Source organism: Dromaius novaehollandiae, chromosome W, assembly GCF_036370855.1.
Source record: "Dromaius novaehollandiae isolate bDroNov1 chromosome W, bDroNov1.hap1, whole genome shotgun sequence".
Lineage (NCBI taxonomy): Eukaryota > Metazoa > Chordata > Aves > Casuariiformes > Dromaiidae > Dromaius > Dromaius novaehollandiae.
Window position 1 is genome coordinate 14,511,688 of NC_088130.1, and position 14,247 is coordinate 14,525,934.

General features: G+C 46.3%; 1 protein-coding gene across 9 annotated transcripts in view; it reads right to left on the reverse strand.

The window, feature by feature from the left end:
- LOC135323550 (E3 ubiquitin-protein ligase RNF38-like) overlaps window positions 1-14,247 on the reverse strand; it is a 178,458-nt gene that overhangs the window by 55,857 nt on the left and 108,354 nt on the right. Inside the window, exon 1 of one of the 9 annotated variants that reach the window (XM_064500278.1) lies at window positions 3,358-3,501. The exons of 3 other annotated variants lie outside the window; for them this stretch is intronic. Coding sequence is in view for 1 of the 6 variants with exons in the window: in XM_064500273.1 (XP_064356343.1) it covers window positions 3,139-3,186 (48 nt within the window). In the remaining 5 variants the exon portion in view is untranslated. 5 more of the 9 variants (XM_064500277.1, XM_064500273.1, XM_064500276.1 and 2 more) reach the window with 5 other exon arrangements.

Genomic DNA, 14,247 nt, shown 5'->3' on the forward strand with positions numbered 1-14,247 from the left:
AACTGTGGAAGATGAGGGACATCAGAGAAAAAAGAGAGCCCCCACTTCAAGAAAAGCTTCTCAAGGGAATCAAGATTACAGACATGGCCAAGGCAGTCTTTCTGCAGCAAGAAACTCTAAAGTCTATGCAAGAGACCAGGTGAGGCAGCTGTAGGTTGCTGCCAAGTGGGAGGCAGTTCCACTGCAATCCAGACAAACTGATCCTGCAGTAATTGATATCAAGCTTGAGATAAACATGTCATCCCCTCCCCCTTTCCCATCCATTGTTTTCAGTCAGTGATGAATGTTTTTAAAGGCCTGCTGCTGTTAGCATTTTACTGCTGTAAAAAGAAGAAGAAGAAGAAGAAGAAGAAAAAAAAAAACCCTAGTTTTAGATGATCCAGAGAGCAGAAATCAGCAGAGCACACCAAATAAAGTTACCTTCCTTTACTTTTATCTTTCAAAAACTTCAGAAAGGAGGAACCTACCCACTTTGAAGTGGGGCAAAACACAGAAAGTAGAAAACTCATCTGCAGAGAGATCTGGGCAGGCTGTCGTGATAACTTACGGACCAAGCTCAGTCCTTAGCTGAGTAGAGTTTAAATACTCCCTATTAGACTAGTTAACTTGATCTAACACCTTACACAGACTAGGAGAGCACAAGTAATTCAGCACATACTTTGTCAAGCTTACATCCTTCCCTTGGTTTCAAGGCCCATTCCTCTACTATCACAAGTAAGGAGAGAAGGGAAAAAACCCACACACACTAAAACCAAAAAACAAACTTCAAATTCTATTTTTACTCTTACTCCCACTTCTCAACTCTCTGCATCTAGAGAGAAGAAAAAAACCTTGCAGAGTAAGATTAAGTGACAAATCCTTTAGAAAAGTACCTTATACTTCATGCAAATTCTCCCTAGGTTCACTATCAATTTAGCCCATGCAGTCTCCATTTCCTGTGGGCAAACATATAGAACACTTTTAAAGCATAACAGACTATTTCATGTTAGGCTTCAGTTGTTTTTTTTAGGATATAAGTGAAAAGCACTTGTCTTCCTAACAGTACAGCTTTCACATTATTGTAATACTATTTCATGTAGAATACATTTAAGAATTAAAGGACTTTCTTACAGCAGAGGAAAAAAGTAGCTTGATTTTATCAACAATACCACTTTAAAAATCATCTATTTTTTCATAGTATGTCAGAAGATAATTTATAAGATTTAAAGTATTTAGTGCTCATCCACAAAATTTATAAATCATGAAGGCATTGGCACTGATGTCAGTTATCCCACTCAGGTCACTATCTTCCAGATAAAGAAGAGAGCTACAAGCACAGCAGTTCCTACCTTAACACAGGCAAAGAACAAGGACCATTAAGCTTGCAACTTAAATTCAGTATTTATATTTTCATTAAATAAAAAACCCCACATCACCACCAAAAAAATAAAACAAAAAAAAACAAGCCCAATGCTGTTGTTCCACATATACATTTTTAATTTTTCTTAATCAAAGTAAATAAATGTTTTGCAATCAGAGAAGATTAACAACATGAACTTTCCCTAGTCACCTCATTTCCCACTTTACTTATTCTCCCACTTGCCACTACACTTCTCTAATGATCTTCCCCTATTTCCTCTCTTTTCACATGCTAGTACCCAATTCTTGTCCTACCCAGATACTGCCCTACCACTCACAGTTCAGGGCTCAAACCAGTGTTTGCTCCAAATACCACCACTGAAAGCTTGTTGCAAAGCTCAAAAGCTAAACTTTCAGGAATCCTCTCATGATTTCTAACCAAATTAACTACTAGCCAAGTTAAGCTAATTACTATAAGGGATAACAAGTTAAAAAATGAGTGTTTCCTGGAAGCATCCCAACACAAAATCAGTTTTAAGACACAACTATACTTAATTTATCTAAAAATCTTCTTTTCATTTGATTGCAAGTTCTAATATGATGTAATATGCTGACAAACATTAACAGAAGTCCATAAACTTACCCTTGCTAACATAAGTATTTCCTTTTATGCTCCTTCTTTCCCAATATATACATACTTTGAAAAGACCAAAGATATTAGATATATCTAGAAACTTTCTTTTACTTCTATTTAAAAAAAGAAAGTGAGCAATTAAACAGTGCTTTAAAAATAGATATTAGCTCCTTGTATCAATGGATCAGACACTACTGTCTTCTCATAGACACCGTTTTACAAATAACATGGAAATTCAGTTGGTTTTATGCATGGAATAGGAATATCTAAAATACTTTGGGTTCTTACCTCTTGCTAAAGCAGATACTATAAAACAAGATATAATTAAAGAAAAGACTAATCAGATACTTTTAGCTATCAAATTAACCTTTTGCAGAATGTGACACTAGCATCAAATAACAGGACATGGATCCAAGACTTCAACTTAAAGGTGCACCTTCTATGTGGGTACAACATAGAGCAGCTTCAGGAACACAGGCAAGTTTGCAACTATTAAAAGTTGCTTAAGCTTTCCAGATGTTACACAGAAAACAACTTAAGATCTTATATTCAGGTCTCAATGGCCTTTAAAAAAAAAAAAAAAAAAACTCTCCACAGTTTCTTTTCCCTTAATCAATTTTTCTCTTAATGAAAAAGATATTATATTGAAAAATACACCTACTAAGCAGTACCACTGACTAAAAGCCACACTCCCCAGGGACAAGAAACTTTTCTGCAGTAAAAGCACCACAAGCAACAAAAGCCACCTAACAAAAGCAGCATCCCAGGCCTTACTACATCATGGACGAGAATTCCGACGGAGAAGGACCTAGCTGTTAGACTCAACGAGACTCCAGCAATACCCAGGCCGAAACAAGAGCAACACAAACAACTAGTAAAGCCACACTCAAAACAAGGCCGCACTCAGCAGCTTTATATCCAACGAATCGGCGCAAGGACCGAAGCAGTCAGGGCGAAGCCCCGCCCGTCGCCGCACTGTTCCACAAGGGAGGCGCACTCAGGAGGCCCAGGACGGGGCTCGCTCGCATCTGCTGTCCCAATCGCGGTACCTGTGGCCAAATGACGCTGTACACCCCCCCCCCCCTCCGCCGCGCGCCCCCCGATCACAGCCAAGGCGCCCACGCCGCCTCCTGTCGCGTCTGCCAAGGCTCCCCACCACCACCTACCCGCGCACGATCGCTTCCGGGAGTATCAGTCCGGTTCCCTCCACCCATCACAGGGCGAACCCCGCACGCGCAACGTGCCCGCCCCGCCTGCTCCTTCCACCTCTCTCCATGTTCTACGGCGACTCCGGATGCCTCATTCCATCAGCCAGGGAGCAGTGACGTCACCGCAAACTAGCCCAGCCCCAAATCAAAGAAGGATGAGAGGACACCAAAACCCACCCCATTTCCCTCGCACAAGACGTGGTGCGTACGATGGAGGGCCAGGACGCCGCGCCACGACTGATAGAACTCAGTTACGTCATCGCACTCTGTCCAGTTATGCGATGGGGAAATACACACGCTCACTGCAAAACCAGCCGACAGAGAAACCCCACGCGCATGCTCACTCGGACGGAGGCGAAGCACCCTCCTCCAACACCCCCCCCCCACACACGCACACACCTTTAAGAGCAATGGGATGGATTCATCCTCGTTTAGTTTCGTTTTGTTCTTTCCATTCCCGCTGCTTCTCTACATTTCCATGCTAGGGTCTGCGTCCTCCACCTTCCCCGCGACAGAGGATGTGATTAGGACCAACTTTGCCCTCGTGGCACGAGGATATCGCAGACAAGATTTACACATCTCAGAGTTTACAGACAATGAGAGTTTACTCTGCCCAGCAAGGGCAGCTGGGAGGGGGGAACCCCCAGCCTCCTCCGCCCCGGGAGCAGTGTAATTGCTGTTGCAGGATCGCGGGGGGCTGGCCCCACGGGGACCATCTCCAGCGGGGAAAAGCACAGGGGGAACACGGCATCATCCTCCTAGGACACAGCACGCAGGGGGAGGGGTAACGGCCCCTAGGGCAACTTGCAGAAAGGTGTGGCAGAGCACAACTACTCCCCCTCCCCCCCTTATCTCGAGCCCAGCTGACCACAAATAACTGACAGCACCCAGGGCTGGCCAGGAGGAACTAGGCGATACTGGTTGCAACTGGTGAGGCCAGAAAAAGGCATGAGATCAGCAAAAAGGGATATTTCCCCAACAGGGCATGAGATCAGCAAAAAAGGTATATCTCCACACCAAATATTGTATGACCATGAGTCAAACTCCATGCCCATACATAGTGCTGCAGCCTAGAGCCTGTGGAGCTCTCCTGCATGGCCGTGGGCTGCGGGGTGGTGAATCTCCCCTAGAGTTGGGACGCCTCTCAAGGTTACTCTCTGGGAGTTAAGAGAACCTCTGACAAGAAACCGTTGGAGTGGTAAGAAACCGAGACTCAGGCAATAACGAATGTGCAGTAAGATTTGCTTGCTATGACTACACTGTATAGCCATCTTCAATAAATCTGTTTGCAATAAACCCGGAGGTAATACCCCCCCCCCCAGTGACTGGGAACCTCCATCTCCAAGAAGATCCAACAGCAACTTATTTGTGCTCCTACAGGATTTTGTAATATATGTGAAATACACACGCTGAAACAAATTTCATAACATTAATGAATATTTTTGCACAAATTAGGAAGATTCATACAGCATTATCCCTCTGCCCACCATGGCACTGCAAGATCTTTGGGATTAGTTTTCACTAAGTAAAAGCTCAAAAATGAAACACCACAAAAGCCAAACTCCTTCCTCCCCATGATTGCCTCCTCTTTGATATCTGTTCAGCTCATATCTCTAGTCTCTCTAGAATCGCATTCACTCCCCTAATATGTAAGAGGTAGTGAGAAGAGCAAATAAAAAAGTGAGTCAACAAAACCCAAAACTATGTTTTCCATAAATACAGTCACCTGCTGATGAACAGCTATCAGAGAAACATCGCTAGCCTTTTGCTATCAGCACCATAGGAGACTGTTGGTAGTATAAGTACAAACTTTATCCAAGAAGTGGCAGAAGCCACACACCCCACTTCCTTGGAAGCCCTGCCCCTACTTACAGCCACAAGTCCCCTGCCCCAAAAGTCTCACCCCTTTTCCTGGCACATGGTCAGTTTACTCCAGCTCCTTTTGCCCCTGAGGGCTGCCATGTTTTAAAATATCCCCACATATTCTCAGACTTCCCTGTGATCAAGCAGCAGGGCAAGTCACCCCTTCCTCTTTGCCCAGAAGTAAGTCAGAACCAGCAACCCCTCCCACTGTATGCCATTTTTTTCAATCACCATTTTATGTCTGTGAGCTGCCAGTTTTGACAATGTCATACCCCCCACGTGTTTACATGCTGCCATTTTTGACACCATCATATCCCACATGTTCTCAGACTGCCCTGTGACTGGCTGGCAGGTCAAGCCACCCCTTCCTGTTTACCCTGGAAGGATATCGAGGCCAGGCACCCTCCTCCCACTACCCCCATGGGGGGGCTGCCATTTTGTTGAAGTTGCAATTTTGTTCTCAGAATACCCTGATTGGTTACCCATTTCCTCTGGACCAGGAAGTCCTCATATATAAATATATATACTTTTTTTTGTATATATATAGAGTGGGAAATTATATATAGAAAAGGGTATATAAATATATATTTATTTGTACATAGATACACATATATATAGGTATATAAATAAATATATATATCCATAAGCATGTATATATAAAATATATAAAACATTGTTTAATAAGAGATAATGAAATTAATAATTTAATTTTAAATGTGAATATAAAGAAAATTAAACAAAAAGAAAATACAGAATTGGGACCCCCTGCTTTACAAGGCTGCTGAACAAGCCCTAACATGTTTGGGGTGGGGAGGAGTTTAAGCAGGTGGGGTGTTCCCCAAAGGGTGGCGGGACATGAATAAGTTTGAACATGTCTGTGAGACTAGGGACCAATTGTGGGAGGCTAACCAAGTGGCCTCCAAACAACCCCCGCCCCATGCAAAGAAGAGACCAGGCCTGTGAGTTTTACCAAGAGGCCCCCTCACCCAGGCCCCAAACTGCCAGGATGCCCATGCAGTATTTCTGGGGCAGCCTTTGGGCTTTCCATGGTGCTGCAAGACACAGGCAGCGCTGTCCACTAAAATGGAAAGCCATAACAAAAACCCAACTTTAAAAGAACATGTGTGTGAGAACAATAAGGAAAAGCCCCAAAGGGATTTCTGAAAAAGACCACGCGAACCAGAAGAACCAGCCAATGGGTTTGTGAAATGGAAACTGTGTTTCGAGGTAAGTGTCACACAGAGAGGGAGGGCGGGGGGGGGAGCTCCCTTTGCCCACGGATGTGGGGGAGCTTACAGCTACTTGTAAGACCATTACGGGGTGCAGGCTGGTGCTGTATGTGTTTCCTTATCCTTAAGTCGATGACGATTTCATAGCATGTTTTCAAAAGTTACAACTGACTGACTGAGGTAGAAGACAGCATTGTTCTGTGAACTGTTTTCATTCCTGTCTGGGCCTGCAGCAAAGAAAAGAGAACAGACATAGAAAGGACAGCAGCATTCAAGGAAAAAAGGAAAAAGGCTGGAGAAGCCCAAACAGGAACCATCACCCCTCATATCCAATTAATGAAATTTCTCTGTGCATGAGTTAAATTGATTGTCAAAAGTTTGATTTCTTAAAAGCGTGTAGTAGCACTGTCTAGAAGACATGTCTATGCCACTGCTTCTGTTAAAAGATATTTACTATGCTCCTGGGGAGGTGGGAAGCTTTGGGGGTACAAATCCCCTTTTTGAAGGGGCTAAAAGGCAAACTGCCGATCTGAACAGAAGCCAAGTGGCAGCCTGGCCTGCAAACCAGGATGCTCACAGCTTACACAAGGCGGCAAGAAAGCACTTTAAAAGAAACAAGGTGATTGTGGCAGGGGTGGATGCTCAATGGCAGGCAGACTTGGTGGATGTGCAACAGTTTTCCAAACACAACAGTGGTGTTAGACACATCTTATCCAAGCATGCCTGAGCTGTTGTTCTAAAAGGCAAAATGGGTTCTGAAATATCTGGGGCTTTTAAAAGCATTTTTACCAGGAGGCACATGCCTTAGAAATTACAGACTGACCAGGGAAAAGAATTTTTAAACCAGCCTTTAAATAAGCTGTTAAAGCAGTATGATGTTCACCATTTTGTTACTAATAATGAAGTAAAAGCCTCCATCATAGAGTGTTTTAACCAAGATGTGGGGATATTTTACAGCATGCAACAACTTTTGCAACTTCAATGTGTTATTGGAGTTTATAAAGAGCAATAACCACAATTTATCAGAGCCAGGCCTGTGGACGTGAACCCTCTAAACTCTGCAAGGGTTTGAAAAACCATGTATGGAGATGTGTTTAAAATTAAATAATCTGTGCCTCTGCCCAGAAAGGGAGACCGTGTGAGGGTTTCTAGAACAAGAGAGATTTGAGAAAGGTTATGAGCAGATGTTCACAGGTAAAATATTCATAATAGCTGAAATTGTGAGAAATGGGGGAGATACCCATGTACTGCTTAATAGACTACAGTCACGAAGCAATCAAGGGAACATTTCAAAAAGTAAACCCTGGCAAAGACAGAATCTACAAAATTGATAAGATCATCGCTGCAAAAGGGAAAGGAAGAAATAAAACACCTGCACAGCTGAAATAACATCAGTGAAGACACCATCTTTGAAATAGCGCTGCAGGGTAAGACATGGCTGTATACTTTGTGGAAAGGCTATTATCTGTCCCTCTCCATGTTGATGGAACATATGAACCATCTTATTAACCCCCACAACAAAGCTTCAGCCATCGACTCTCCAGCAGTAGGCCTGGTCTTCAATCCTGTCATAAGGAAAACAAAGCTTAAAACAGATGAAAATCCTTACGCTTTTTTTACAACTGGGGATCTAGCACATATTTTGGGGGCTTCTCCGGGGGTTGCTGTTGAGATATTTCCCTTTGTGGTGAACATCACCGGAGGGTTTAACTCGCTCTACCTCTACATGGATCTTGTAGATCACCAGCTTGTTGGGGACTTTGTGGTTCCATTATTGTGCTGTGTTCTAACCAGCGATAATAACAACGAGATTGTTATGGTGACGTATGATAAGCCACACTACGTGCCAGTAAACCACCAGCACATCGACACAATCAGCATTGAAATAAAGAGTGACCAGAACAAACATCTCATTTTGTTTTGGGAACGTGATTGGAAAGCTGCATCTGTGGCCTCAGAAGTCTCTGATATTTTAAGAAACCATCACAAAGTGGTAGTGGTAAAGAATTATGGGGACCCATCCTTGTACATGAATTATTAGGGAGCCCAGGCTGGCAATGGTCTCCCTGGTTTTCAAGGCGTTCCTGTGATGTATGGGGCAGACACTGGAGGTATATTCCATAGCCTGTTTGGAAAGGCTGTCCCACTTTTGAAAAGGGCTTTGGAAATTGTTAAACCACACGTTAAAAGGATCACTGAAGACATTGCAAAAATTGTATTTGGACATGTTTCCAAGGTCATCCTGGACAAGTTGGAAAAAACAGCAAAGCAGGAGGGCTTGGGGCTTGTTTATATTCAAAGGAAAAGCTTTAAAAGAAAGAAAGCCACGTCACGCCTCCAGAGGGAAGGCCTGCCCCAGCCCCTTAAAAGAAAAAGGATGGGGGGGGGAGCGCCAGACAGCAGTCTGGCCAGGACAGGAAGAAGAAAAAGAACAACAAGCCAGGCTGAATGGTGCAAAAGAAACAGAAAACCCAGAGAAAGAGGGCCCATTCTACCGCTAGAAAAGGAGCTATATTTTAACAGGGATGGCTTCATTCACAGCTGCTCAGAAGAACATACCAAATCTGAGCTACATTTGTTTGAAGTGTCCCCAATGCAGACCAGCATCTCTTTATTGAGGTGCCTCCACTTTCAGCTCTCACGGAGTCTGCACCTCTGGACTTTTTCATATCTGGGAATGGAGAAGATGGCATAGATCTGAACAACATTCTGGTGTACCTTTGCTGCAAGATTGTAAAAGCTGATGGGTCCAACCTCGGTGCCAGTGAGGCTGTGGGTTTGGTGAATTACCTGCTGGCCTCTATTTTCAGCCAGCTGGGCATGACGCTGGGGGACTGATTGATAAGCCAGAGCAACAACTGCTACCCCTACCGCGCCTTCATTGAGTTGCTTCTCAATTGCAGCCATGGCACGCTGTCCACGCGCTTCTCCACGGGGCTGTTCTACAAAGACATGGCCGGGCAGCAGGAAGCGGTCACGCTGGATGGCGTCAGTAATCAGGGGTTTTGGCAACATTCGGCTCTAATGGCCCAGAGTAGGAGGATTGAACTGTTGGGACCTCCCCACAGCAATTTGTTATTTCAAGACAAGCTTTTGTTGAACGGCGTGGATGTAAAAATTAAGCTGATGTGCAGCAAAAACAGGTTTTGTTTGATGAGCTCCTCAGCAGCAGGGGCCTGCAAGCTGGTTATTACCTATGGCTCTCTGTGAATAAAGTGTATGTTGCACCCAGGGTGCATTTGGGACACAGTGAGGCTTTACTTATGGCCGGTGCTAAATACCCAGTGGACCAGGTGAGCGTGAAAGTGTTCAGTATACCAGCTGGCAGCCGTGTCAGCAACCAGTAAAATTTGTTTCTGGGACAACTGCTCAAGCTTGTTGTTATTGGGCTCGTAGATAATGATGCTTTTAGCAGCAGCTATGCTAAGAACCCTTTCAACTTTAAACATTATGATATAAACTTTGTGGCCCTGTATGTGGATGGTGAACAAACTGCGGCAAAATTGCTACAGCTTGATTTTGAGAACGGCTGCTGTGTGAGAGAATACATGCAGCTCGTTCAGACGATCAGCAGCCATATGAAAGATCATTCCCTGCTTGCTGACAGGGAAGAGTTCACCCGTGGCTATACCCTGTTCGCCTTCGACCTGTCTCTAGACCAAGAATGTGCTGATCACTCTTCCCTGATGAAAACAGGAAACCTGAGAGCAGAAATATGCTTTGCAGGGTCTTTGACCACCATTAATATGATTGTATATAGCGTAATTGACAATGTGATAGAAATAAACTGGAGTAGATGCATACCTTTTAACTACATGTGAAGAAGGACACCGAGCAGCTCTCCTGTTTTTTTCTGGTGGACTCCTACACCAAAGAAACATTTCTAGGTGTGTACCCAAGTGTCTGGCTCCCTAGGGGCCCCTGGAGGGGCCTGGTTGCTGTCACCTGTTTCTCTTTGTTCCTGATGATAGAGCACTGCTCTATCACGATCTTTTTAGGGTTGTCACTGTCTGGATTTACACTGTAATCCAACACGAGATCCCTCAATGCCTCAAAATTGATCTTTTCTCTGATGGTTGCATTTAGAGTAATGCCTTTAACTTTTAAACAACACTTTCCCCGAGACTGTAGACAGCTGTGGAATTTGGGTCCTGATAACAAACTCAGTCATGTGGTCATCTGGCAGTAACTTGCTCGTCAGCTTGTCTAAATACTCATCAAGTGGGGGGTTCAAACCCCCCAGACAACTCACGAATATCACAGAGTCTGTGTCATGATAAAGGCAATGGTCTTGCAGGGCATCTAAGAGATCGTAAAGCCCTAGGCACACATATGCTGTGGTGACGCGAGCTATAAAAATGTTAGTGTTGTGCTCCAGGGTCACATGTCCTTTGGCATGCTTCCATGAGACAGTGGCCGCATCTTCATCAATAAAAATCACAGGAGGACACGTCATAAGCCAGAGAAAAAAGGTAACCATACAATTCATTTGGTTCTCTTACAATGGTGGTGTTGGGTAGGTTGGATCTCTGTCCAGATTTACCCCACAGAGAATTTAAAAACAGTTTAGCAACTTGGTGTTTTGCAGGGTTTTTCTTAATATGTTCAGGATGCAAAACAACCTCTCCTTTTTGTCTGTACTCTTCAACATATTTAACTTTTTTATCAGCATCTGTGCACCAGGCTGGGTAGCCTGAAGCTTCCTGCTTCTGGTGGAGATGTAGTTTATTATATAATCTGAGAAAGGGCTGTTACCCCTCTGTTCAAAATGCCAAACCTCATAGATTTCACAGACCCTGTAGCCCTTCTCTGGAGTCTTGTTCAGTTCCAGGGAACACCAGGTGGAGGTTTCAGCACCAATGTGGCACAAGGGAAACAATAGCTTGCCATTTACCCTCACAGGAAGCACAGGGAAAGAACCCACAAAGTGGGTACACTTTCACTTTGACCATCCCAAAGTAGGCTATCAGGGTGTCAAAATTCTCAAAAATAACTTTGGGATGCCCAAGAGGGTATTGTTTTGTTTTTTGGATGAAGGGATAGAGACTATTAAAATCATAGTAATGTATCTTTCTAATACAGACAAATGGCATTTGTCCTGCCGCCAAAAGGCACATCTCTGGGGATCAGCGGTGTGAGCAGTTTGGTCCTGGCTAAGAACTCTGCAAGCTCCCCATCTGACTTTGTCAGCATGGTCCTATATAGATCTGATGTTAAAGCCCGCTTTCTTCAGGTGGTCCATCTTTTACTGTGTTGTGTAATACAAACATCCAAAGGTGGCTCCCACCAGAGGGTTCCAGTCATTTTCATGGTAGCATTCGACACAGCCATGGGAAAAGCACCCATTAAATTCAAAAGCTGTCAACACCTCATCAATGACTGCATAGCCATGAATGACGTAGGATATTACTTGATATTCACCACCTTGTAATGCAAGATGGATTTGAATATTTTCCTTTTCAGCCACGTACATAAGCCATGGAATAGAGGGGGTTGAATATGTCTTTTTCCTCCAATGATAGCCATCTGGAGGGAGGAGTGCTACCGCGTTAGGTTTAAGGAACATAAACTGTTACGTAGATGTGCAGGTAGAGGCCAGCATAGTATACTGAAAAGGGTCTATACAGCGATAAGCCTTCACCTGTTCATCGCCCTCTTGCTCATAGAATTTGCGATGAGTGATGTAGTGAGAACACCTGTGGAAGATCTGGCAAGGAGTCAGTGACTGGCAGAGTATGTGGTAGCAGCCCCAGCGTGTGCTCTCTACACACTGACCGAATTCCCGTCAGGGCCAGGCGTGCATATTGTGTTTTGTCAACAATGTCTAGCTGCTTCCTGAGCAGTAGTTTCTCACGGTTAGCACAGCTGAGATAAGGAAATAGTTCCAGTAGATTTAAGAGGCCCTTATGAACAACAGGGGGAGTCCCACCTGGGCATTTGTCCTGTGTGTCCGACCCGTGCCTCCAGCAGCCTCCTGCCGGCAACCCCTCCTCACGGTTCCTGGGTCTCCCTGTTCAGCTTGGAGTGTAAGTAGGTCCTTTATTAAATCTATCCTGTTTAACCCCTCATGAACCTTGAGCGTCTCTCTCCGGTGGTATCCAACCCTCTCTTGCCTGCCTTGTGGTCACATTTGGTGTAGTTGGCAGGATACCGGTGTGGAGATGCTTCTTTGGGGGCAAAAGGACAAGGGGGAGGTGGGGAGCTGCGTTCCCAGGTGGCCCGCTACGGGTCGATGGGCACCCATGGCTTGCAAGCTGGCGGGGTGGGTCGCCCCCGCAGCATGGCCGGAGCTAGAGAGTGAGCTGGGGATATCCCCAGAGCAGCTTATGGAACTAGTTTCCAAGCTCCAGCTGGAAAAAGCAGGGCTGGCGGCACGAAAGGCAGCAGGGGATCTGGGGTGCATCTTACTGACTGTGCTCCGCACCCTGGAAGAGGCGCTGTCGACATTGCACCAGTGAAATGGGCAGTTGGAAAGTGATCTCGAAGCCACTAAGGAGGCTCACCAACTGACCCAAGAGGTTGCAATTGCAACTGCGGATCGAGCTGAGAAGCTGGAGCACTGGCGTGCCTTTGTGGCTGCCCGCATTGCAAACTGCCGGTGGCGACAGTGGGGGCAGCGAGATGTCTGTCCCCTGGCTGTGCGGGCACTGGTGCAAAAAGCAGATTGGGATCCGGAAACTTGGGATGGCAGTATCTGGGACCCCGACGAGCCCCCCAGCTCGGAGTCAGACATAGAGCATGAGGGGGCGGCAGCTGCCCGGCCGGTGGCAGAGCAGCGGCTCACTGGACCAAATGCAGCCAATTTGCAAGGGACCACAACTATTTGTGATTTTAAAGCATCAGAGCTGCAGGATGTGCAGGGGTGCTATAAGCAGCAGCCCCGTGAAGGGTTATTAGAGGGGCTGTTAAGGCTGTGGGATGATGGGGAAGAGACGGTTCATTTTACTAGAGAGGAGCTTGGTGGGATGGGGGCTCTGCCCCGGGATCCCAGGCTGCGCAACACCCTCCGCACCCTGCAGCAGCAGAACTGAAAGGTCCCCCCTCCCTAATGGAGTGGGTGATGGGCGCAATGCGTTTAACCTGGCCGACTGCCGCGGGCATCGATGACGGGCTCACTGGGTGGACTACTATTGCGGCAGGGATAAACCAGCTGCGGCAATTAGGGATGTTGTCCGGAATTTACTCCCCCGAGTTTACCAGATCCCCATGAGCAAAACCTTTCAAACTAAGATGCTGCAAACCACCCTCCCCATCTTAAAGCGATGGTGCTACCTGTGATCGGGGGTGGGACCGGTACAGTGGGGGGAGTCGCAGCGCTGCTATCTCAGTTAGCGGAGGCGTCCTCTGTTAGCAGAGATGGGAAGTCGGGAAACAGGCGGGTAAACGTGAAACGGAAAGAAAGGGTGAGTCGCGGCACTATGTTCCGAGACCTGCTGCGAGCGGGCAGGCCATGGCGGGAGGTGGCCGGTAAACCCAGCGCAGAGCTGCTCAAGCGGTGGCTGCAGCTTCAGCCGAAGCAGCTCACGCAGCCCCCGGGGGGGGGGGGGGGGGGGGGGGGCGGCGCCCGACGAGCAGCCCGGAGAGCGCAGGGGAGAACCAGCGACACCTACTGCCCCGCCTGCTGAGTACACGGAGTGGAAGCTGCCAGCTCAATATTGACAGGGAGGCGGGTCCCCTCCGTCCCCCGTCCAAATTAGACGATATGTAATGGGGGACCGTCGCCCTTTTATCCCAGTTGAAATTTACTGGCCTAATGGGGGACGACAGCAAGTAATGGCGCTGGTGGACACGGGGGCAGAGGTTACCATTTTGCACGGGACCCCATCCCGCCGGGCCTGCTCAGTGACTGTGAGTGGCCTCGGTGGGCCAATGTGCAAGCCACTCCCATGCAATTAAAATTGGCTATGGGCAAATCACCCCCCGTTAAGGTTGTTCTGTTGGTGGCCCTGATCCAAGAGTGTATTTTAGGCATCGA